At 34.9% G+C, this 26,080-nt stretch overlaps 1 protein-coding gene across 5 annotated transcripts in view; it reads left to right on the top strand.

The window, feature by feature from the left end:
• Vps13a (vacuolar protein sorting 13 homolog A) overlaps positions 1–26,080 on the top strand; it is a 191,713-nt gene that overhangs the window by 63,098 nt on the left and 102,535 nt on the right. For all 5 annotated transcript variants that reach the window (XR_013105785.1, XM_076918218.1, XM_034498455.2 and 2 more), the window contains exons 27-33: positions 2,752–2,831; positions 3,909–3,968; positions 11,156–11,309; positions 12,046–12,162; positions 12,243–12,346; positions 22,277–22,444; positions 24,513–24,817. Coding sequence is in view for 4 of the 5 variants with exons in the window: in XM_076918218.1 (XP_076774333.1) it covers positions 2,752–2,831; positions 3,909–3,968; positions 11,156–11,309; positions 12,046–12,162; positions 12,243–12,346; positions 22,277–22,444; positions 24,513–24,817 (988 nt within the window). In the remaining variant the exon portion in view is untranslated. The remainder of the gene's footprint in view (positions 1–2,751; positions 2,832–3,908; positions 3,969–11,155; positions 11,310–12,045; positions 12,163–12,242; positions 12,347–22,276; positions 22,445–24,512; positions 24,818–26,080) is intronic.

Genomic DNA, 26,080 nt, shown 5'->3' with positions numbered 1-26,080 from the left:
TTGAGGGTGATGGACTATGTCACGGTTATCTCTTGATCTCCCAAACCTGAATGTGGTATACTGTGTCAGTTATCTCTTGGTCTCCCAAACTTTAGTGTGCTGGATTATTTCAAGTTATCATTTGATTGCAGTAACTTGAGTATGGTGTAATGTGTCAGTTATCTCTCAGTCTCTCAAACTTGAATGTGGTAGATTGTCACAGTTGTGTATTTGTATTTGTGTAGTTATATTACAGTTATCTCTTAGTTACACAAAGATCATCACATGTAGAAAATGCTAAATTTTGTTCTGTTATGTCAAAATTAATGTGTAAATGATGTGTAGATCTTCTTTAGGGTTGAAAACTGTAGTGAGTAGTACCTAAAATAGGAAACTGGTTCTTGTACTCTTAAGCTTTTAGGTTTGAAGGGCTGTGTGCACATTGTTCTGTTTTCTCTGCAAAATCATGGTAATTACTTTGTGGATCTTTATCTAAGTCTCTAGATGCTGAGTTTCAACAGCCATAAGTAATTTGATAGTGACAGTTTTAAAGGCTATACAGATAGCTCTTCCCTAGCAGTTCTCATAGAATCTCTAGTTTTGAACTAGATCGGTAATAAAACTAGTAATTATTTTATACTGCTAAGACTGATTTCTATCTGGTGTATAGAGAAATTAACATTTTTTGATCTATCTCAACAACTAGTGTTTTCAGAGATACTGTTTTTTTTTTTTCAAGGCATTGTTATATTGAATAGGTGGGGTGAGAGTGGGCAGCCTTGTCTAGTCCCTGATCTTAGTAGGATTGCTTCAAGTTTCTCTCCATTTAGTTTGGTGTTGGCTACTGGCTTGCTGTATATTGCTTTTACTATGTTTAGGTATGGGCCTTGAATTCCCGATCTTTCCAAGACTTTTACCATGAAGGGATGTTGAATTTAGTCAAATGCTTTCTCAGCGTCTAGTCAGATGATCATGTGGTTTTTTTTTCTTTGAGTTTATTTATTTGGTGGATTACATTGATGAATTTCCGAATATTGAACCATTCCTTCATTCCTGGCATAAAGCCTACTTGATCATGATGGATGATTGTTTTGATGTGTTCTTGGATTCGGTTTGCAAGAATTTTATTGAGTATTTTTGCATCAATATTCATTAGAGAGATTGGTCTGAAGTTATCTTTCTTTGTTGGGTCTTTGTGTGGTTTAGGTATGAGTGTAATTGTGGCTTCATAGAATGAATTGGGTAGTGTTCCTTCTGTTTCTATTTTGTGGAATAGTTTGAAGAGAATTGGTATTAGGTCTTCCTTGAAGGTCTGATAAAATTCTTGCACTAAAACCCTCTGGTCCCAGACTTTTTTTGGTGGGGAGACTTTTAATGACTGCTTCTATTTCTTTAGGGGTTATGGGACTGTTTAGATGGTTTATCTGCTCCTGATTTAATTTTGATACTTGGTATCTGTCTAGAAAATTGTCCATTTCATCCAGATTTTCCAATTTTGTTGAGTATAGGCCTTTGTAGTAGGATCTGACGATTTTTTTTTGATTTCCTCAGTTTCTTGTTGTTATGTTTCCCTTTTCAGTTCTGATTTTATTAATTTGAATACTGTCTCTGTGGCCTTTGGTTAGTCTGGCTAAGGGTTTATCTATCTTGTTGATTTTCTCAAAGAACCAGCTCCTGGTTTTGTTGATATTTTGTATAGTTTTTTTCTGATTCTACTTGGTTGGTTTCAGCCCCGAATTTGATTATTTCCTGCCGTCTACTCCTCTTGGGTATATTAGCTTCTTTTTATTCTAACGCTTTCAGGTGTGCTGTCAAGTTGTTAGTGTATGCTCTTTCCAGTTTCTTTTTGTAAGCACTTAGAGCTATGAGTTTTCCTCTTAGTACTGCTTTCATGGAGTCCCACAAGTTTTGGTATGATGTGTCCTCATTTTCATTAAATTCTAAAAAGTCTTTAATTTCTTTATTTCTTCCTTGACCAAGTCATCATTGAGTAGAGCATTGTTCAGTTTCCACATATATGTGGGCTTTCTGTTGTTTTTCTCATTATTAAAGACCAGCCTTAGTCCATGGTGGTACAAGGGATTATTTCAATCTTTTTGTATCTCTTGAGGCCTGTTTTGTGACCAATTATATGGTCTATTTTGGAGAAGGTACCATGAGGTGCTGAGAAAAAGGTGTATTCTTTTGTTTTAGGATGAAATGTTCTATAGAATCAGTTAAGTCCAGTTGGTTCATAACTTCTGTTTGTTTCATTGTGTGTCTGTTTAGTTTCTGTTTCCATGATCTGTCCATTGCTGAGAGAGGGGTGTTGAAATCTCCCACTATTATTGTGTGAGGTGCAATGTATGCTTTAAGCTTTAGTAAAGTTTCTTTTATATATGCGGGTACCCTTGCATTTGGGGTATGGATGTTCAGAATTGAGAGTTCATCTTGGTACATTTTTCTTTTGATGAATATGAAGTGCCCTTCCTTATCTTTTTTGATTACTTTTTGTCGATATTATTTGTTATGACTCAATACTAGAATTCTTCATGCCCTAAAAATTACTATGGTTCTTTAACAGATTGTTTTGTTATGGACTTGAGACTTTAGTGTTAAAGTAGAAAGGAAGAGTACATTGTATGGAGAATAACATTTTTTTTTTTTTTTTGAGTTTAAAAAAGAAATTGGGACTTTATTGAGGAGAATCTAGGGAAATCATTTTCAATCATAATTACGAATTTATTTTCAGTTAATATCCCCACCAAGAAATAATTTTTAAATTATTTTTAGATGAAAACAAGAAACCAGTTCATTTGATCACAACCCTGGATAACACAATGGAAGATTTATTAACATTGGAATTCATGAGGGTACGTAGTTTTGATCTCACCTCATAGGAAGATAGATGTGCCATTGAAATTCAGAATTTAGTGTGCTTAATCCACACTCTTAACATAACTTTGTCACTTCCTCTAAGGGCCTATTGTTTTGTCATTATTGTCATGTGGCTTTGATTTACAAATACTTTATACAGCAAAGTAAGTTCCCTGTGTTCCAAAAAAAAAAAAAAAAAAATGGTTTCTAGTTTGATTTTTCCCACCAGAGTATTGAAAAAGAAACAAATGTTTAGACTTGATAAAATGTCTTATTGTTTACAGTTCAAGACAATGAATTTACTCCATTTCTACCACTGTATAGTTACCTGCTTTTTAAGTGTCATTTATGTTGGTTCACAATATCTGTTTTAAAATTTTGTGAATCTTAATATTTAAAAAACAGGGGTGGGAGTAGGGACTAGAGAGATAGATGGATGGATAGCTCAGTGGTTAAGAGCACTGACTCCTGAGATTAATTCCCCACAACCAATGGGATCTGATGCCCTCTTCTGGTGTGTCTGAAAACAGCTACAATATACTTATATACATTAAATAAATAATATTTAAAAAAATTTTTATGAATCTTCTATATGTACTGTGGTCTATTTATGAATTATTCTTTATTTTGATGTTCTAATGCTTTAATAATTATTCTGTAATAAGAATTTTGCCAAGAGAATTTTATTGTACTTAAAGACCATTTTTGTTTTTGATAAGTGGAGATTTCTTTAAATTTTTGTTACTAAATTTATATCAGGTTTTAGAATATACAAAATTTAAAGAAAATGGATAAAGCAGTTGTGTTATGCATATTAAATGAATTACTATCCAAAGAGAATAAATTGTGACTTTTTCAATATTTTCAGTATGTTGTCATATGCATGTATATGTATAGTATATGTATATACTATACATATCTATATCACTAAGTATATAATGTAATATTCACTGTCACATATGATTAATTTATGTATAGTGTGCAAATCATGAGAAATTTGTACCTATTAAACAATTGTAGCTATAACATGCCGTTCTAACATGTTCTAATTGATACATTTTCTTTATGGATAGGTTGAAAAAAATGCACCAAATTTGAATACTACCTATAACAATGTTTTACAACTTATTAAGGTATGAGTATATAATTACTTATCTTAAAATTAGATACTGTATTCCTGTGTTTAGATGTCTTACCAATAGTTGTTTTATAATTAATAATTATATAATAATTAATTATATTTATATAATAATAATCATTAATTATATAAGAAAAATAATTAATTTGTTAATAATTGATCATAAAGTCCTTGAGAATAAACTGAGTATTTATTTATTCTTTCTTTATTCTTTATTCTTTATTCTTTCAGCATTCTTTAAATTCATTATCTCACTATGCAAAGTTAAAACATCCAGAGAGTTGTTAGACTTACGCCAAATACCCTGCAAGTATCTTTAAAGATTTTCCTAAATATAATGACTATCATTGTAAATTTTAGAAGTACTACAACTTCATTGGTATTTGACATGACACTCAAGATGTCTCCTTACTCTTAAACTCTGAACCTCTTTCCAATAATTTGAATAGGATAAAGAGCATTAATCCATTGTTCCAAATACCTATCTAAATCCTCTTGTATACTGAACACATTAGTAACTTTTTTTTTTGCTAAATGATTAACAAAAGTAGCTATCTTAACTTCTTGTGTCAAAGCAATTGCAAAAGCAGTGGTGCTAGCAATTAATGTAATTAAAGCTGTTGTACCAGCAATAATCAAGCCTATTACCCTCTTGCTTCTGCTTAAAACCTGACTCACTTCTTCCAGTACTTGCAAGCATTTTTCAGAAAACCAAGTTTCTGTAATACTCAGGGCAAAAAACAATAGCTGGTTGATAGACCCCCCCGTAACAGACATGCCAGGTTTCAACACACTAACATGATTAAAAAGTATACAATAATTGCAACGTACATTAAATACTGTAGAAGAAACAAAATAATTTTTACTTGACAATTAAAAGAGGCTTAACACATAACACTTGTTTGAAATCCAGTTCGTGTTCCAACTTTATCTCTTACTAACATAACTAGAGAACTGCAGCTATCTTTCAGATATACCTCTGAAAATGTCCAGATCCAGCCTTCCATATGAAGACTGTTATTTCTAATATTGGATTGATTTCTAGACCAGTACATGATTGAGTCCAAATAACTGGTCACACTTAAGAAAAATACAAATGTAATTATAACTTCTCTCTTTGATTCTCTGTCCTACAAGGTCTAAAATCTTGAGGCAAGGCAGCTTGTCCCATCTGGGATATAGGAAAGCAAAGGTGGGTCAGGAACATATGTCCAATACAACTTCCCAGTAAGCATTGTCAGGGCACTCAGCAAGCTCACAGGTCAACATCATTCTTTGTCCCAGCATCAGTATGTCTCACCAATCACTCTGGCAGCCACATGCTCCTTCAGCATCCTGCAGAAAAAACACAATATTAATTTATTACTAAATTAATATGAATTTATTACTATATTAATATTAATATTAATTTATTACTAAATTAATATTAGTATTAATTTATTACTAAATTAATATCGATATTAATTTATTATTAAATTGTTGACCAAAAGTCTCAAATGCTTGACTGCAATAGCCAGTTCCATTATCTGTTTTCTTTTTTTATTATTGGGTATTTTATTTATTTACATTTTAAATGTTATCCTCTTTCCCCATTCACCCCCAAGAAACCCCTTATCCCTTCTCTCCTCCTCCTCCTGTGAGGGTTTGCCCCCACCCATCCTCCCACTCCCTATTCCCCACCGTCCAATTCCCCTACACTGGGGCATCCAGCCTGCACAAAACCAAAGCTCTCCTCTCCCACTGAAACCCAACAAGACAAAGCCATCTTCCACTGCATACATAGCTCAAGCAGTGGGTCCCTCCATGTGTTTCCCAGGCTGGTAGTTTAGACCCTGGGTACTCTAGTTGGTTGGTATTATCACTCTCCCCTTTGGAACACAAGCCCCTTCAGCATCTTCAGTCTTCTCTCTAACTCCTCCATTGGGGACCCTATAATCAGTTCAATGGTTAGCTGCAAGCACTCACTTCTATATATGTCAGGCTCTGATAGAGCCTCTCAGGAGACAGGTAAATCAGAATTCTGTCAGCATGCACTTCCTGGCATCCACAACAGTGTGCATTTGGTGACTGTACATGAGATAGACACCAAGGTAGGGGCAGTCTCTGGATGGTCTCTCTTCCAGTCTCTGCTCCATTCTGCTCCCGTGAGTAATTGTTACACTTTCTAAGAAGGACCAAAGCACCCACACTTTGGTCTTCCTTCTGGAACTTCATGTGGTCTGTGTGTTATGTCTTAGATATTGTGAGCTTTGGGGCTAATATCCACTTATCAATTAGTGCATACCATGTGTGTTCCTTTGTGATTGGGTTACCTCACTCAGGATGATATTTTCTAGTTCCATTCATTTGACTAAGAATTTCATGAATTCATTGTTTTTAATAGCTGAGCAGTACTCCATTGTGCAAATGTACCACATTTTCTATATCCATTCCTCTGTTGAAGAACATCTGGGTTCTTTACAGCTTCAGACTATTATAAATAAGGCTGCTATGAACATACTGGAGCATGTGTCCTTGTTATATGTTGGAGCATCTTCTGGGTATATGTCCAGGAGTGGTATAACTGGGTCCTCAGGTAATACTGTGTCCAATGTTCTGAGGAACCGCCAGACTGATTTCCAGAGTGGTTGCACCATCTTACAATCCCACCAACAATGGAGGAGTATTCCTCTTTCTCCACATCCCCGCCAGCATCTGCTATAACTTGTGTTGTTGATCTTAGTCTTTCTGACTGGTGTGAGGTGGAATCTCAGTGTTGTTTTGATTTGCATTTCCCTGATGACTAAGGATGTTGAACATTTCTTTAGGTGCTTTTTGACCATTCAGGTTACTCAGTTGAGAATTCTTTGTTTAGTTCTATACCCCATTTTTAAATAGGGTTATTTGATTGTCTAGGGTCTAGTTTCTTGAGTTCTTTGTATACATTGGATATTAGCCCTCTATCAGATGTAGGATTGGTAAAGATCTTTCCCCAGTCTATTGGTTGCCATTTTCTCCTATTGACAGTATCCTTTGCCTTACAGAAGCTTTGTAGTTTTAGGAGGTCCCCTTTTTGAATTCTTGATCTTAGAGCATAAGCCATTGGTGTCTTGTTCAGAAACTTTTTCCCTGTGCCCATGTGTTCGAGGCTCTTCCCTACTTTCTCTTCTATTAGTTTCAGTGTATCTGGTTTTATGTGGAGGTCCTTGATCTACTTGGACTTGAGCTTTGTACAAGGAAATTAGAGTGGATCACTTTGGATTCTTCTACATATTGACCTCCAGTTGAAGGAGCATCATTTGTTGAAAATGCTGTCTTTTTCCCCCCTGAATGGTTTTAGCTCTTTTGTCAAAGATCAAGTGACCAAAGGTGTGTGGGTTCATTTCTGGGTGTTCAGTTCTTTTCCATCGATCTTTCTGCCTGTCTCTGTACCAGTACCATGCAGTTTTTAATCACTGTTGTTCTGTAGTACAGCTTGAGGTTAGGGATGGTGATTCCCCCAGAAGTTCTTTTATTATTGAGAATAGTTTTTGCTATCCTAAATGAATTTGCAAGTTGCTCTATCTCTGTGAAGAAATCAGTTGGAATTTTGATGGTGATTGCATTGAATCTGTACATTGTTTTTGGCAAGATGGCCATTTTTACTATATTAATCCTGCCAATCCATGAGCAAGAGAGATCTTTTCATTTTCTGAGATCATTTTCAATTTCTTTCTTCAGGGACTTGATATTCTTGTCATACAGATCTTTAACTTGCTTGGTGAGATTTTCACCAAGGTATTTTATATTATTTGTGACTATTTTGAAGGGTTTCATTTTCCTAATTTCTTTCCTCAGCCTGTTTTTCCTTTGAGTAGAGGAGGGCCTTCTGATTTGTTTGAGTCAATTTTATATCCAGCCACTTTGCTGAAGTTGTTTATCAGACTTAGGGGTTCTCTGGTGGAAGTTTTAGGGTCACTTAAGTATACTATCATATCATCTCAAAATAGTGATATTTTGACTTCTTCCTTTCCAATTTGTATCTCTTTGACCTCCTTTTATTGCCTTACTGCTCTGGCTAGGACTTCGAGTACTATATTGAATAGGTAATGTGAGTGGGCAGCCTTGTCTAGTCCCTGATCTTAGTGGGATTGCTTCAAGTTTCTCTCCATTTAGTTTGATGTTGGCTACTGGTTGCTGTATATTGCTTTTCTGTGTTTAGGTATGGGCCTTGAATTCCTGATCTTTCCAAGACTTTTACCATGAAGGGACATTGAATTTTGTCAAATGATCCCTCAGCATCTATTGAGATGATCATGTGGTTTTTTTCCTTTGAGTTTGATTATATTGTGGATTACGTTGATGGATTTTGGTATATTGAACCATTCCTGCATTCCTGGGATAAAGCCTACTTGATCATGATGGATGATTGTTTTGATGTGTTCTTGGATTCAGTTTGTGAGAATTTTATTGAGTATTTTGTATCGCTATTCATAAGGGAGATTGGTCTGAAGTTCTCTTTCTTAGTAGGGTCTTTGGTATGGTTTGGCATGGTTTACGTATTGAGCGTAATTGTGGCTTCATAGAATGAATTTGGTAGTGTTCCTTGTTTTTATTTGTGGAATAGTTTAAAGAGAATTGGTATTAGGTCTTCTTTGAAGGTCTTACAGAATTCGGCAGTAATGCCATCTGGTCCTGGTTTTTTTTTGTTGGGTAGACTTTTAATGACTGCTGCTATTTCTTTAGGGGTGATGGGACTGTTTAGATGGTTTATCTGATCCTGATTTAAATTTGGTACTGGGTATCTGCCCAGAAAATTGTTCATTTCATCCAGATTTTTTAGTTTAGTGGAGTATAGGCTTTTATAGTAGAACAAGATGAATTTTTGAATTTCTTCGGTTTTTGTTGTTATGTCACCCTTTTCAGTTCTGATTTTATTAATTTGGATACTGTCTCTGTGCCCTCTAGTTAGTCTGGCTAAGGGTTTAATCTATCTTGTTGATTTTCTCAAAGAACTACCAGCTCCTGGTTTTGTTGATTGTTTTTATAGTTCTTTTTGTTTCTACTTGGTTGATTTCATCCCTTAATTTGATTATTTCCTGTCTTCTACTCCTCTTGGGTGTATTTGCTTCTTTTTGTTCTTAACTTTTCAGATGTGTTGTCAAGTTGCTAGTGTATGCTCTCTCCAGTTTTTGTAGACACTTAGAAGTATGAGGTTTTTTCTTAGCACTTCTTTCATTGTGTCCTACAAGTTTTAGTCTGATATGCCTTCATTTTCATTAAATTCTAAAAAGTCTTTAAATTCTTTATTTCTTTCATGACCAAGTTATAATTGAATGTTTTTTACTTTCCATGTGTATGTGAGCTTTCTGTTGTTTTTGTCATTATTGAAGACCAGCCTTAGTCCTCAGTGATCTGATAGGATGCATGGGATTATTTCACTTTTCTTGTTTGTGTTGAGGCCTTTTTTGTGACCAATTATATGGTCAGTTTTGGAGAAGGTACCATGAGGCGCTGAGAAGAAGGTATATTCTTTTGTTTTAGGATGAAATGTTCTGTAGGTATCTGTTAAATCCATTTGATTCATAACTTCTATTAGTTTCTCTGTGTCTGTGTGAAATTTCTGTTTCCATGATCTGTCCATTGGTGAGAGTAGGATGTTGAAGTGTCTCCATCTATAGTAATTGAGAGTTTTGCTGGATATAGTAGTCTGGCCTGGCATTTGTATTCTCTTAGGGTCTGTATGACATCTGTTCAGGATCTTCTGGCCTTATAGTCTCTGATGAGAAGTCTGGTATGATTCTAATAGGTCTGCCTTTGTAAATTACTTGACCTTTTCCCCTTACTGCTCTCAATATTCTTTCTTTGTTTTGTGCATTTGGTGTTTTAATTATATGACAGGAGGAATTTCTTTTCTGATCTAGTCTTTTTGGAGTTCTGTAGGCTTCTTCTATGTTCATTAGCATCTTTTTTAGGTTAGGCAAGTTTTCTTCTATAATTTTGTTGAAGATATTTACTGTCCCTTTAATTTGGGAACCTTCACTCTCTTCTATACCTATTATCCTTAGGTTTGGTCTTCTTATTGTGTCTTGGATTTCTTGCATGTTTTTGGTTAGGAACTTTTTGCATTTTGTATTTTCTTTGACAGTGTGTCAGTATTTCCTATGGTATCTTCTGCACCTGAGATTCTCTATTCTATCTCTTGTATTCTGTTGATGATGCTTGCATCTATGACTCTTGATCTCTTTCCTAGCTTTTTTTTTTCCCTCCAGGGTAGTCTCCCTTTGTGATTTATTTATTGTTTCTACTTTTATTTTTATTTCCTGGATGGTTTTGTTCAATTCCTTCACCTGTTTGGTTGTGTTTTGTTGTAATTCTTTAAGGGATTTTTGTGTTCCCTTTTTAAGGGCTTCTACCTGTTTACCTGTGTTCTCCTGTATTTCTTTAATGGAGTTAAAGTCCTCTATTGTCATTATTTATTAAAGAAGTAAGTTTAAATCTTAATCTTGCTTTTCCAGTATTATGGGGTATTCAAGACTTGCTGTGGTGGGAGAACTAGGTTCTGATGATGCCAAGTAATTTTGGTTTCTGTTGCTTATGTTCTTGTGCTTGCCTTTTGCCATCTGGTTATCTTTATTGCTACCTGCACTCACTGTTTTTGACTGGTGCCTGTCTTTCCTGTTATCTTGGTTGGGCCAGAACTCCTCAGAGTCCAGCTGTCTCTGTGATCATGTGATTCTGAGATCCTGAGTGTAAGAGTTCCTGGGAGTCAGGCTGCTTCTGGGATCTTGAAATCCTGGTGTGACCAAGCTCCTGAGATCCTGTGATCCTATGATCCTGTGTTCCTGGGTGTGTTAGAGCTCCTGGGAGTCCAGCCTCCTCTGGGTTTTGTGGGATTGGGTACACAGCTGGCACTCTAAGTCTGCTCAGGGCACCGCCACAGACTGGAAGGAACCAGTGCTACTAGCTGTTAGTAAGTTTCTAGGTTCCCAGGGGTCCCAGTTACTCCCTGTTTGGGGTAGGGTGGGGTGTTGCAAACTCCTCACCTAGGATTTTGGGCATGTTAGAGCTCCTGAGAGCCTAGCCTCCTGTGTAATTTGTGGGATTGGGTACCAAGCCGAGTATTTTAAATCATGTGTTTTATACCACAAAACATATGGTATTTTAAAAACCATCAAGTCAGATTTTTATTGACCTAGTAATAATGTCTGTTTTGTTTCATAGGTGAATTTTTCCTCTTTGGATATTCATTTACACACTGAAGCACTTTTGAATACAATGAATTATCTTAATAATATTCTTCCGAAATTAGGGGAAAAATCTGCCTCAGTGCCTGCTGCCGAGCCCGAAGACAAAGGAGATATCATTAAAAAACTTGGTATATTTTTTTAAATTTAAGTTTTTTTGTTTTTTTTTCCAATTGAAACAATAATTTTAGGCTCTTTGTTGTTTTTAATTGGACAAATAATCTAAACTGATTCATTATATACCAAGTTAATTTTAGAAAATTGCAATAAAGGAAACTGATTACTGCTAAAAAAAAAAAAAGATGCTTCTTTTGTAATAGATTTAAGTTGAAAATTAGATGAGACATATTTGATTTAGTTTAAATTTCTATATGATATTTGGAATTTGAAAAATGTAACTGGCAGCATTTGAGTATTATCATGGTATCTTTAATCAGAGTGAAGATTAAGATTTAAGATGCTCTAAAAATCCAAATGATTCTTGAGTAGAATGGTGATGCTCCAAAAACCTTTGATTTTGGAGCATTTGAAACTTGGCATTAGAGATGTTCTATCTGCTGTCATTTAGAATAGTGAGCACCTCTGCTTTCCATGACAAAGGTGTCTCAAAGATTCAATTATTGGTATGGTGTTTCAGTTTCAAAGGATTAGTCACCTCTGAGACCACTCTTAGGCCTGCTTGTTTTTATATTCATTAGATAACTGTTTTTTATAGAGTTCTCAATTCACTAGGGAATCATTTATTTTTGCTTATAGTTGAACTGAAGATCTGATTACTTGTGGTGATATTTTATCTGCCTTCTAAGTGTAGTGTGGTAATTACTAAACCTTTCCTTATGTTGTTACAACATGATTTTTGTTTTGTAGCTTTAAAGCTACCCATGAATGAAGATATTATTACCTTGCAGCTTTTGGCAGAATTATCTTGTTTACGGATTTTTATTCAGGATCAGAAAGAAAACATTTCTGAAATTAAGATCGAAGGTAATAACATCCCTTAAAATATATTTAATATTAACAAATTGAAGAAGACAGAACAATTTTTTATTATTTTATTCCCTTAGGGCTTGATTCTGAGATGATTATGAAGCCTTTAGTCACTGAAACAAATGCAAAGCTAAGGAATATAATTGTGTTAGATTCTGATAAAATGGCTGTCTACAAAAAGGTGAGATTTTGATTTTATTAAATACTAATACATCATTAAATATGTAATGTTCATATTAACTAAATAGTAATTGTCATATATTACCAATGTGTCTTATGCATAATGGGGCTTAGTTTCAGGCACAATTATTTATTATCTTTTATACTTAATATTTGTGTGATTTTTTTTTTGCTATGTAATTTAGTTTTTATTTATAAAATTAAAATTACAATTTTTCCAAAGTAAATAATGTTTTGGAAGAGCCTTTAGGGTGGTTGGGAGAGGAGTGTTGCTAATAATTCTTCTCACTTCAAAATAAATGTTTTTTAAATATCCTAAACTGCCTATTTCATATAACGATATTAGAAGATGTAAACTATTTCAAGTGTATTTTTAAGGGTGCTCACCAGTGTATGTAGCTATTAAAATAAGAAAACTCTTTGGAACTAATATCGATGGCTAGTTATTTTGTTAGTAATTTTTGAATAATAAGGAATTTAAGCAGAATGATGTGTTGTAGGAAGTGGTGACAAATACTAAACTGTAAGATCAGAAAACCCTGAATCAGTGCTCTTTGAGTCAGGATATGAGCACTTAGAATTTAACAAGAGAAAAAATTTTCTTCGTATCTGGACCTAGTCTGTTATCAATTTTATAATTTGTTTCTTTTTTCTTTTATTTTATTCATTGATATTTCAAATGTTATCTTCCTTCCCAGTTTCCTCTCCACAAGACCCCCCCTCCCCCGTTGCCCCTATGAGGGTACTTTCCAACCCACTCCCACTCCACCACCCTAGCATTCGCCATTCGCCACCCTGGGTCATCGAGCCTCCACAGGACCAAGAGGCTCCCCTTCCTGTGATGCCTGATAAGGCAGTCCTCTGCAACATATCCAGGTGGAGCCATGGGTCTCTCCATGTGTACTCTTTGGTTGGTGGTTTATTCCCTGAGAGCTTTGGGGGTTCTGATTGGTTGATATTGTTGTTCTTCCTATGGGGTTGCAAACCCCTTCAGCTCCTTCAGTCTTTCCTCTAACTCTTCCATTGGGGTCCCCATGCTCAGTTCAATGTTTGGCTATGCACATTGGCATCTGTATTGGTCAGGTTCTGGCAGAATCTCTCAGGGCACACCTATACCATGCTCCTGTCAGTGAGCACTTCTTGGAATTAGCAATAGTGTCTTGAGTTTGGTGTCTGCAGATGGGATGGATCCCTAGGTGTAGCAATCTCTGGATGGCCTTTTCTTCAGTCTCTGCTCCACTGTTTGTCCCTGCATTTCCTCTGACAGGAGAAATTCTGGATTAATATTTTTGAGGTGGATGGGTGGCCCCATCCCTCAACCGAGGACCATGCCTATCCACTGGATATGGTCTCTACAGGTTTTATCTCCCCTTTGTTGAGTATTTTGGATAATGTCCTCCTTGTTTGGTTCTGGGAACCTTTTGGGTCTCTGGCATCTGGGACTTTGTAGTGACTACCCTCAGTTCCCTCTCTCCCACTGCTACTCTCCTCCTTTCAAATTCCAGACCATCTGTACTTCTACTCCATCTCCTCCTTTTTCTGAACCGGACCCCCCTTTTTCCTCCCCCTCCTCCTTCTCTCTACTTCTGGAGATTATTTTCTTCCCACTTCTGAGTAGGACCATAGCATCTACACTTTGGTGTGGTCTTCTTTCTTCTGGGGTTTTATATGGATTGTGAGTTGTGTCATGGGTATTCTGAGCTTCTTTTTGGCTAATATCAACTTATCAGTGAGTACATACCATGTGTGGGGTGTTTTTTTTTTTTTTTGTTTTGGTTTTTTTTTTTTTTTTTTTTTTTTTTTTTTTTTTTTTTTTTGTGACTGTGTTACCTTACTCAGGATTTTTTCAAGTTCCATCCATTTTATGGAGTCATTGTTTTTAATAGCTGAGTAGTACTCCAGTGTGTAAATGTACCACATTTTTTGTATCTATTCCTCTGTTGAGGGACATATGGGTTGTTTCCAACTTCTGGCTATTATAAATTACTCTGCTATGAGTATAGGGGAGCATATATTCTTGTTATATATTGGAGCATCTTTTGGGTATATGCTCAGAAATCTTATAGCTGGATCCTCAGGTAGAACTATCTCCAATTTTCTGAGGACCTGTCAGATTGATTTCCAGACTGGTTGTAACAGCTTTAAATCCCACCAACAATGGAGGAGTGTTCCTCTTTCTCCACATCCTCGCCAGCATCTGCTGTCATCTGAGTTTTTAATCTTAGCTATTCAGACTGGTATAAGGTGGGATTTCAGGGTAATTTTGATTTGCATTTCCCTGATGACTAAGGATGCTGAACATTTCTTTAAGTGCTTCTCAGACATTCTAGATTCCTCAATTGAGAATTCTCTGTTTAGTTTTCTACTGCATTTTTAATAGGGTTATTTGGTTCTCTGGAGTCTAATTTCTTAAGTTCTTTGTATATTTTGGATGTTAGCCCTCTATTGGATGTAGGGTTGGAAAACATCTTTTCCCAATCTATTGGTTGCTATTTTGTCCTATTTACGGTGTCCTTACTTAGAGAATCTTTGTAATTTTATGAAGTCCCACTTGTCAAATCTTGACCTTAGAGCATAAGCCATTGGTGTTCTGTTCAGGAAAATTTCTCCGATGGCAATGTGTTTGAGGTTTTTTCCCACTCTTCTGTTAGATTCATCATATCTGGTTTTATGTGGAGGTCCTTGCTTCACTTGGACTTGAGCTTTGTACAAGGAGGTAAGAATGGGTCAATTTGCATTCTTCTACATGCAGTCCATCAGTTGATCCAGAACCAATTATTGAAAATGCTGTCTTTTTTCCGCTGGATGCTTTTGCCTCCTTTGTCAAAGATCAAGTGACCAAAGGTGTGTGGGTTCATTTCTAGTTCTTCAGTTCTATTCCATTGATCTACCTGCCTGTATCTGTATCAATATCATGTGGTTATTTTTTTTATCACTGTTGCTCTGTAGTACAGCTTGAGTCAGGGATGGTGATTTTTCCAGAAGGTTTTTTTTTTTTTTTTTTTTTTTTTTTTTTTTTATTGTTGAGAGTAGTTTTTGCTATCCTGTGTTTTTTGTTATTCCAAATGAATTTGCAAATTGCTCTTTCTATCTCTATGAAGAATTGATTTGGAATTTTGATGGGATTGCATTGAATCTGTAGTTTTCTTTGGTAAAATGGCCATTTTTACTATTTTAATCTGCCAACCCATGAGCATTGGAGATCTTTCCATCTTCTGAGGTGTTCTTGGATTTCTTTCTTCAGAAACTTGAAGCTTATGTCATACATATCTTTCACCTGCTTGGTTAGTGTCAGGCCAAGATATTTTAAATTATTTGTGACTATTGTGAAGGGTGTCATTTCCTTAATTTCTTTCTCAGCCTGTTTATCCTTGGAGTAGAGGAAGGCTACTGATTTGTTTGAGTGAATTTTATATCCAGCTACTTTTCTGAGGTTGTTTATCAGATTTAGGAGTTCTCTTGTGGACTTTTTGGGTCACTTATGTATACTACCATATTATCCGCAAATGGTGATATCTTCACTTCCTCCTCTCCAATTTGTATCCCTTTGATCTTTTGTTGTCTAACTGCTCTTGTTAGAACTTCGAGTACTATATTTAATAGATGGGGGAGATTAGTCAGCCTTGTCCCTGATTTTAGTGGGATTGCTTCAAGTTTCTCTTTATTTAGTTTGATGTTGGCTATTGGCTTGCTGTATATTGCTTTTATTATATTTTGGTATAGACCTTGAATTCCTGATCTCTCCAGTACTTTTGTCATGAAGGTGTGTTGTATTTTGTCAAAGGCTTTTTTAGTGTCTAAAGAGATGATCATGTGGTATTTTTTCTTTGAATTTGTTGATGTAGTGGATTATGTTGATGGATTCCCATATATTGAACCATTGCTGCATTCCTGGGATGAAGCCTACTTGATCATGGTAAATGATCATTTTCATGTGTTCTTGGATTCAGTCTGCAAGAATTTTATTGAGTGTTCATGAGGGAAATTGGTCTGAAGTTCTCTTTCTTTGCTGGCTATTTGTGTGGTTTATGTGTAAGTATAGCTGTGCCTTCATAGAATGTATTGGGTCGTGTTCCTTCTGTTTTTATTTTATGAAAGACTTTGAAAAGTATTGGTATTAGGTTTTCTTTGAAGGTCTGATAGATTCTGCACTAAAACCATCTGGTCCATTGTTTGGGAGACTTTTAATGATTGCTTCTATTTCCTTAGGGGTTATGGGAATGTTTAGATGTTTTGTCTGATCCTGATTTAACTTTGGTACCTGGTTTCTGTCTAGAAAACCATCTATTTCCTCTAGATTTTTCAGTTTTGTTGAGTATGATCTGATTTTTAAAAATTTCTTCAGGTTCTCTTGTTATATCTTCATTTTGATTTTCTTAATTTGTATACTGTCTCTGTGCCCTCTGGTTAGTCTGGCTAAAGTTTTATCTATCTTGTCGATTTTCTCAAAGAGCCAGCTCCAGGTTTTGTTGATTCTTTATATAGTTCTCTTTGTTTCTACTTGGTTGATTTTAGCCCTGAGTTTGATTATTTCCTCCATCTACTCCTCTTCGGAGTATTTGCTTCTAGTTGTTCTAGAACTTACAGATGTGCTATTAAGCTGCTAGTGTATACTCTGTCCAATTTCTTTATGGAGGCACTCAAAGCTATTCATTTTCCTCTCATCACTGCTTTCATTTTGTCCCATAAGTTTGCGTATGTTGTACCTTCATTTTTGTCAAATTCTAAAAAGTTTTTAATTCTTTACTTCTTTCCTGACCAAATTATCATTGAGCAGATAGTTTTTAGTTTCCATGTGTATGTGGGTTTTCTGTTGTTTTTTGTTTTTGTTGTTGTTGAAGACCAGCCTTACCATGAAGTGATCTGATAGGATACATGGGATTATTTCAATCTTCTTGCATTAGTTGAAGCTTGTTTTGTGTCTGATTATATGGTCAGTTATGGAGAAAGTAGTGTGAGGTGCTGAGAAGAAGGTATATTCACTTGTTTCTAGATGAAATGCTCTGTAGATGTCTATTAAGTCCATTTGGTTCATAACTTCTGTTCGTTTTACTGTGTCTCTGTGTAGTTTCTATTTCTGTGACCTGTCCATTGGAGATTGTGGTGTGTTTAAGTCTCCTACTAATATTGTATGAGGTTCAATGTGTGCTTTGAGCTTCAGTAATGTTTCTTTTACAGCTGTGGGTGCCCTTGCATTTGGGGCATAGATGTTTAGAATTGAGAGTTCCTCTTGGTGGATTTTTCCTTTGATGAGTATGTAGTGTCCTTCCTTATATTTTCTGATAACTTTTGGTTGAAAGTCTATTTTATTGGGTATTAGAATGGCTACCCCAGCTTGTTTGTTGGGGCCATTTGCCTGGAAAATTGTTTTCCAACCTTTTACTTTGAGGTAGTGTCTGTCTTTGTCACTGAGGTGTATTTCCTATATGCAGTGAAATACTGGGTCTTGTTTACATGTCTAGCCTTTAGTCTATGTCTTTTTATTGGGGGATTGAGTCTATTGATGTTGAGAGATATTGAAGACCAATGATTGTTGCTTCTTGTTATTTTTGTTGTTAGAGGTGAAATTATGTTTGTGTGGTTCTCTTCTTTTGGGGTTGTTGTGAGATTACTTTCTGGCTTTTTTGCGGGGGTATAGTTTCCCTCCTTGTATTGGAGTTTTTCTTGTATTATCCTATGTAGGGCTGGATTGGTGGAAAGATACTATTTAAATTTGGTTTTGTCATGGAGTCTTGGTTTCTCCATTTATGGTAATTGATAGGTTTGCTAGGTATAGTAGCCTGAGCTGGCAATTTTGTTCTTTTAAGGTTTGTATGATATCTGGTCAAGATCATCTGACTTTTAGAGTCTCTGTTGAGAAGTTTGGTTTAATTCTGACGGGTCTCCCTTTATATGTTACTTGACTTTCTTGTTTCTTTACTGCTTTCAATATTTTTTCTTTGTTCTGTGCATTTCATATTTTAATTATTATGTGAGGGAGGAATTTTTTTTTCTGGTTCCATCTATTTGGTGTTTTGTAATCTTCTTGTGTGTTTGTGGGCATCTCTTAGGTTAGGGAAATTTTCTTCTTTAATTTTGTTGAAGATATTTTCTGGCCCTTTGGTTTGGGAATCTTCACTCTCCTCTATACCTATTATTCTTAGGTTCAGTCCTTTTTATTATATCCTGGATTTCTTGAATGTTTTGAGTTAGGAGCCTTTTGCTTTTTGTATTTTCTTTGATTGTTGTGCCAATGCCTTCTATGGTAACTTCTTTTTTTTTTTTTTTTTTTTTTTGTATCAATTAGACAACTTTTACTAAATGAGAAAACTACATTTAAAATGTGCTTTAAACAAAATGGAATTAGAAAAAAAAAAAGACATATGCATTTTAAAGAACTTTTGCACTGTGCTGAAAAATCAAATGTTTCTTCCATTAATATAATGTGCCAATCCATAAAATGTTAACAGAGTTCTCAATTTAACATTTTTTAAGACAATATAAGGTTTCACGTCTATGGTAACACACAAGAATTGCATTATATAAACATTATGTCTGTCCCTATGAAGCTTACAAATTTGACAATATTCAATAAAAGACTTTAGAATCACATCCAATAAGTCTCACATCCAAAGAATCACAAATCTGTGTGTGTTCTTATTCCTCCTCCTAAAGTCTTTGTTGACTCTGTCACTCCTTGACATTTTGGTAACTTCTAGCCTGAGATTCTCTCTTCTATCTCTTTATTCTTTTGGTGATACTTGCGTCTCTGACTCCTGATCTCTTTCCTAGGTTTTCTGTCTCCAGGGTTGTCTCCCTTTGTGTTTTCTTTATGTTTTCTGTTTCTGTTTTTAGATCCTGGATGGTTTTGTTTAATTTATTCACCTATTTGGTTGTGTTTTCCTGCAATTCTTTAAGGGATTTATGTGTTTCCTCTTTAATGGCTTCTACCTATTTACCTATGTTCTCCTGTATTTCTTTAATGGAGTTATTTTTGTCCTTCTTAACGTCCTTTATTATCATCATGAGATGTGATTTTAAATCAGAATCTTGCTTTTCTGGTGTGTTGGGGTATCCAGGGCTTGCTATGGTAGCAGAACTGGGTTCTAATAATGCCAGGTAGCCTTGCTTTCTGTTCCTTATGTTCTTGCACTCGCCTCTTGCCATCTGGTTATCTCTGGTGTTAGCTGGTCTTGCTGTCTCTGACTGTAGCTTGTCCCTCCTGTGAGCCTATGATCTTAGGTGTGTCAGTACTCCTGGGAGACCAGCTCTCTTGGTAGGATTTAAGTGTGTAGAGCTGTGGCACACGGTCAGCTCTGGGCCCAGGTGGAAACCGGAAGGATCCTGTCCCAGGCTGTTCTGCAATTCCTGTGTCCTGTGGGCTCTGGGTGGGTCCCATTTGGGCTAGGTATTGCAGCAGTAGTGATGATATTACCAGTGATTTAGGTATTTCAGTACTCTTGGGAGACTACCTCTTTCTGTGTCTATTTTTACTTTAAGATTTATGGTAAATATAGGACAGTGAAGAGTAGATCATACATTTTAATTTTTCTAGAAAGTGATGCTCACAGAAATTAAGTTGTCTACTAAAAGACATACAGACAGTAACACAAATGAGTTCTAGCCAAGAAATGAATTATGTTAATTCTTTTAAAAATATGCACAGTTTAAATACAAGATAAAAGAGGCACAGATTGGAAAGTCTCTTTCTCCTGTCTTCTTGCTTCAGTGTGTGTTTTCTTTTAATGTTCCTTGGATTCCAGTGTAGGTAGTATTTTAAATGAACTACTCCATTGAGTCACCAAAGAAGCAGAAGTTCTTTTGCCCTGTATTAGGTTTTGTGGTCATTTTGTGTTAGCTATATACTATTGTCCTTTGTGGGTTTGGTTTTTATTGTGAAACTAAACTTATTACTGTTACAGATTTTAACTTTCAGATCAAGTCGTTGTGTACTGAAACAACATTCTCCATTTGCAAGTGAATTGTTGTATAGTGCTTTAGCTATTGGTAAAGACAAAAAAAGACACTTCTGATATCACTACCTGATATTGTACTGAAATAAAACAGCTTGATGCTAGTCTATTATTTTTATATATATATATATATATATATATATATATATATATATATATATATATATATATAAAATTATCTTGAAAATTATGTGGGTTTTTTTTTTTAATTTCTTTATTTAATATATATGAGTACACTGTTGCTATCTTCAGACACACCAGAAGTGGGCACCAGATCTCATAACAGATGGTTGTGAATTGAACTCAAGACCTCTGGAAGAGCTGTCAGTGCTCTTAACTGATGAGCCATCTCTCCAGCCCCCAGAAATTACGAGTTTTTAAAAATGTGTTTTTAGTGCTTTTTAATTCTGGGTAAGAAATGCAAAGGTTTGGGGTTTTGTGTGTGTGTGTGTGTGTGTGTGTGTGTGTGTGTTTCTCCATTTGCTATCAGATTAATTATGGTTTCATAAAATTAGTTGAAAAACTAGTCTTCTCTGGTCCACATTGGATTGCTCCCCTGGTAATCTCTTACTTAGTCCAAACAATTAAAAAACGCTTGCTGTAACTGTAAGAAAACTTCAGCCTCAACCTCTTGACACCTGTACTGAAATCAACTTTGAAATACAACTTCACCTGTGTCTAATTTCTACCTGGCTAGATCACATGGAATGCCTCTCCTTATACACCCCCCACATCTCACTAGAAGTCATTATTTCCCTTTGGTCTTGGAAATTGATGCTTTTTTTTTCCCCTTGGGATCCTATCATGCTGTTCACAACAGCTATCTCTGTTGGCCTGAAGACTAAGCTGTCCTGATTCTGGGTGTAATCATGGTTACTCGTGACCATCAGGCCTAGAGTGGATGGATGGATGTGTTTTCACTTTTCCAGGACCTGTTCCAAGTAAAACCCTAATTTCCTTATTTTTTTCTCTGTTGCATTCCCAACAGAGGCCAATGCAGCCTCTGCCATGGAGGTACTATGTTTTAGTTCCCCAGGGACTTTGTGTCCCACAATGGTGTTCTCTCAACCTTCATGCTTTAGCTGAATTGTTCTTACTTAAGATGGTGTTCGCCATCCCTGCCTCTTAGAATCTTAGAGTCTTCTCTCCTGATTTTTCTTAGAAGATAGCATACTTTGTTGTCTTGTTATCTCATATTTCAAATAGCATTAAGAAGATTATAGTAATTCTTTGGCTGTTTGTTATTTTTAGGTTGTGAAATGGTCTTTAGTCTAGCTTTGTGCATCATATCCGAAGCCTGACATCCTTTCTTCCTTTTGTCCTTCTGCCTTCCAAAATTGCTCATACTTTGTTTTCTTGGGAATTGTTGTTCTGTAGTTGATTTTTTCTGGTGCCTTTTAACCTCTAGTTATTGCATTTAGAATTTAAGAGTCAAAACTATAAACTTAATACTCTGCTCCAAATTTTAAAAAACAAACTTTCTTGCCTTCTACATTTTTAACTGGTAATATGCAGCTGTAAATTTTAAGCAAACACAGTCAATTCTTTTTTAGTAATTAAAACAATTCTTAACCAATCAATGAAGAATGCAAAGTTTAAATCTGAGATAATCCAATGAAGAATGTGAAAAAATAAAAGATTCAAACTCTCAGACCTAGAGGAATGAGACACTGATTACAGGGAATCTGTACCTGTGCTGTGTATCAGCTTTGAAAGTTAACTAAAGATGTTTCTGTGATGACTGCAGTGCAAGGCAGAGAGATACGGATTTCTTCTCCTCTGTTAAAAACACAAGACCACAACAGAAAACACAATAGGGTACAAATTCTAATAAAGCATTTGGAATTGTCTCATTTGTACTTCCTCAAATTTCTGGAAGATTTTCCAAATAGTAGAATATTTTGCTTCTTTTCATTTTTGTCTTGGGATACATTACTTCCAATATTGATTGTAACATTTGGGGTTGTTCTCTCTTTAAGGCTCTTTATATCACTGGAAAAGAAGTTTTCAGCTTCAAAATGATTTCTTACATGGATGCAACTGCTGGCTATGCATACACAGATATGAGTGTGGTTGACGTTCGGGTTTATTTAACTGTTGGTTGCATTGAAGTAGTGTTCATCACAAAATTCCTATATTCTATACTGGTATGTATTTTTTTTTTTTTTTTTTTTTTTTTTTTTTGAGACAGGGATTCTCTGTGTAGCCTTGGCTGTCCAGGAACTCACTCTGTAGACCAGGCTGGCCTCGAACTCAGAAATCCGCCTGCCTCTGCCACTGGTATGTATTTTAATAAATTATTTTTTTCTAAGGAAATCGCTAAATTATATATATATTAAGACCCATCTTAAAAATTATGCATGCATTAAAATTTTAGATTATGTACATAAACACATGTGTGTATGTAATATATGTTTAGACATACACACACACACACACACACACACACACATAAATAACATAATTTTTTTTAAAGATATGTCTCTAGCTGGCCTGGAACTTACAGAGACCCATCTGCCTTTGCCTCCCAAGTGCTGAGAATTAATGTATGGTTTCATCATGTCTGGTCTAATAATAATAATGTATTTTACAAATTAAAACTAAAGTAACAAAGGATATTCCTTCATCTTTGCTTTCTCCTTGTACAAAAATACTTCATAGAAAAATTTTATAGTATCTTCAGGTTAAAACACCACATTTGGTTAAAAGAAGTCCAAAATAGAATAGAAACCAAGCTAGGAAGATTTGTACAAATACATATATGTACATATTTAAAATAATTTGTTACATGCCATAGCAACCAAAATGTTTAGAACTTCTTTTATATAATATTTTGACAAACATTTTACTTAACTGGTTAACATACTAATGTATAGTATACTGTATAAAAATATGCATATACATACACACACATATAGATAATATGGTATACTTTAATTGAACTTATTGTTTAAATCATAAATGTAAACATTTACATTTTGTGCCTTCCAGTTCAAAACCTATATAACAAATATACAAAAAGTCACCATTAAGAAATTAAGAAAATTATACTTAAGATTGAAGATTATTCCATTTTTTAGATACCATAGACTTTGAGAAATAAAATTGAATCTTGAAATGATTTTTCCATAGAACTTCTGAGTTCTTTAGTTCTGTTTTTCATAAGTTTTTATTTATTCCCATTGTACTCTTTCTGTCAGCTATTTAATTTTTCTGGTATTATACTAATTTCTAGTCTCTTTTGTTATTGTTGGTGTGTGTGTGCAAACCAGAACATATTAGAACATATGTATGTGTCTGTGTGTCTTTCTCAGTTGCTCTCTACCTTATATATTAGAACAGAGTCTCATTCTGTTTGCTGATTTACCTAGCTCAGTCTGTGCATCCCCTCCACACTCTTACTGACTGCTGAGATGAAAGGGTACCACACCTCCCTGACTTTTTTGTGGGTGCTGAGGATTCAACTTCCCTCCTCACAGGTGTGAATAAGGGCTCCTTTTCCCTTCATCCTCACCAGCATTTGTTTTTAGTTGTTTTCTTGATCTTAGCCTTTGCAACTGGGAAAAGATGATATAATTTGCATTTTCTTAGTTTATAAGGGCATTGAACTTTGTAAGATATTTTTTAGCTAATTATTTGTTTAGAGAAACATGTTATAGATCTTTTGAGTCGTTGATTGTTGGGGTTTTTGTTTTGGTGCTTTTTTTCTAATTCTTTATTCTGGATAGTAATTCTTTATTGGATGTATGTCTGGCACAGATTCTCTCATATTCTGTGGACTTAATCTTCACTCAGTTGCTTGTTTTCTTTGTTGTACAATTTTTAGTTTTGTGAGTCCCAGTTGTCAGTTTCTGGACTTTCTTCAGGAGCACCCTAGAGACTAAACTTGGGTGTTCAGCTGGTAGCAGACACTTCTACACAGTGAACCATTTAACCAATCCTGAGATTCTTAAATACTTCATAGATTTTAAAATCTAAACTGCAAACATGAATGAACTGTAAGAAGTGATTAGGTCTTAGAGTACACCATAAGGAAATAATATATTGAACATTCTTTGGCATTGTCCTTGTGACTAGATTTGTATTTTATAGTTATATTTACTGCCTCCCCTTTTTTTTTGCTTTATGGAGGTAGAGTTATAGTTAATATAATTTATAACTATTTAATGTTCTTTAAATGTGATATAATTAATATCATTCTTATCACCTTTATAGGCATTTATAGATAATTTTCAAGCAGTTAAAAATGCCTTGGCTGAAGCAACTGTTCAAGCAGCAGAGATGGCTGCTGATGGTGTAAAGGAACTGGCTCGAAGGAGTTCTAGGTTTGCATTGGATGTTAACATCAAGGCTCCAGTTGTGCTCATTCCACAGTCTCCAGTGTCTCGGAATGTTTTTGTTGCTGATTTTGGATTAATTACAATGAAAAATATATTTGTTACTGTAACAGAGACCCAGAGTAATATCCCACCTGTCATTGATTTGATAACAATAAAGTTGAGTAAAATGAGACTATACAGGTAAGCTTTTCACAATGTATTTGTGTAAAAGAAAATGATCTTTTTACTAATTCTTAGACTAAAGGACTTGCTATCTTTAGAATTCTCTTTATAATGTGATTTTATTTTACTGTAACTGTACTGTGTGATTTTTTTTAAAGGTATCTTTTAGCTAGATCTATTGTAGCCTTTCAAAAGACAACCTAGAAATACTTGAAAACTGCTCCTTAGATAATGAAGAAAATATTTATGATGCTTTCTTTTTTATTCCTTATTTTCGTTATATCCTTTTGCTGATCAGAATCAACATAAGCACATAAATTTTATTACCTCAAGGGTTCTGGTTTTTTTTTTTTATCTTTTTTTTCTTTCATTATATTATATTCACCACTTTTTCAAGTTTCTTTAGTTGGAAGCTAAGATTATTTATTGTTTATTTTTTTTAAAGTAAGACAAGCTTCCATAAATTTAGTTCCTCCCCAGCTTCCTTGGTCCCTCAGATTCTTGTGGAGTTCTGCTGGTTTTGTCCTGGCTTAATCCTCTTTTAAGTGTTTGTAATTCATCTGAAAGCAATTGTAAACTGAGGAAAGTCATAGGGTTATACCCTATCCCCCAACCCCAGTGATTTTTCTACCATTTTGGAAGACTGTGTTTCAAGAAGGAATGTGAATCTGGTTCATTTTATTAATCTGAGATAAGGGGAATGCTTATATCAGTTGAATATTTAAGCATTAGTTCACCTCTTAATGTATGAATGTATAATTAATATATATATATAAAATGTCGTAATAAGTCGTATTAAATACCTACTTCATTGGATTGTTAATGTACATGTAGTATGTTGAAAGGATCATGGAAAAGTGATCAAAAGGATACGAAAGTAAGAAATAGGGAAATTATTTGATAACTATGACTCATTTAACATAAAACTTAGAGTTGAAACATTCCTTTGTAGATAAAGAATGTTACCAGTTACAGGAAATTTAAAAGTAGATTTAATAGTAACTTATTGTTAAGTGGATATGGGGGTTAGAGTAAAGGAGATATGAAAATTCTCTTTAGGTGTAATACTCAGAATTCCTATTTTTGATAATGCATTTTTGTGAGAAAAGACAGAACAACAACAAACAAACAAAGACAGTACACTGGCAATACTGGGTTTTGTAAGGGATAGAATAACTTAGAAATAAATAAATGGAGAGCTCAAAATACCTAGGCAATTGATTGTATATTCTGGATATAAAATTCTTACATATGAATAGATAGTTTTTGAAGTTGTTGGAA

The sequence above is a fragment of the Arvicanthis niloticus genome, chromosome 1, assembly GCF_011762505.2.
Source record: "Arvicanthis niloticus isolate mArvNil1 chromosome 1, mArvNil1.pat.X, whole genome shotgun sequence".
Classification (NCBI taxonomy): domain Eukaryota; kingdom Metazoa; phylum Chordata; class Mammalia; order Rodentia; family Muridae; genus Arvicanthis; species Arvicanthis niloticus.
Note: the sequence above shows the minus strand (reverse complement) of the source record. Positions and strands in the feature narration are given on the sequence as shown.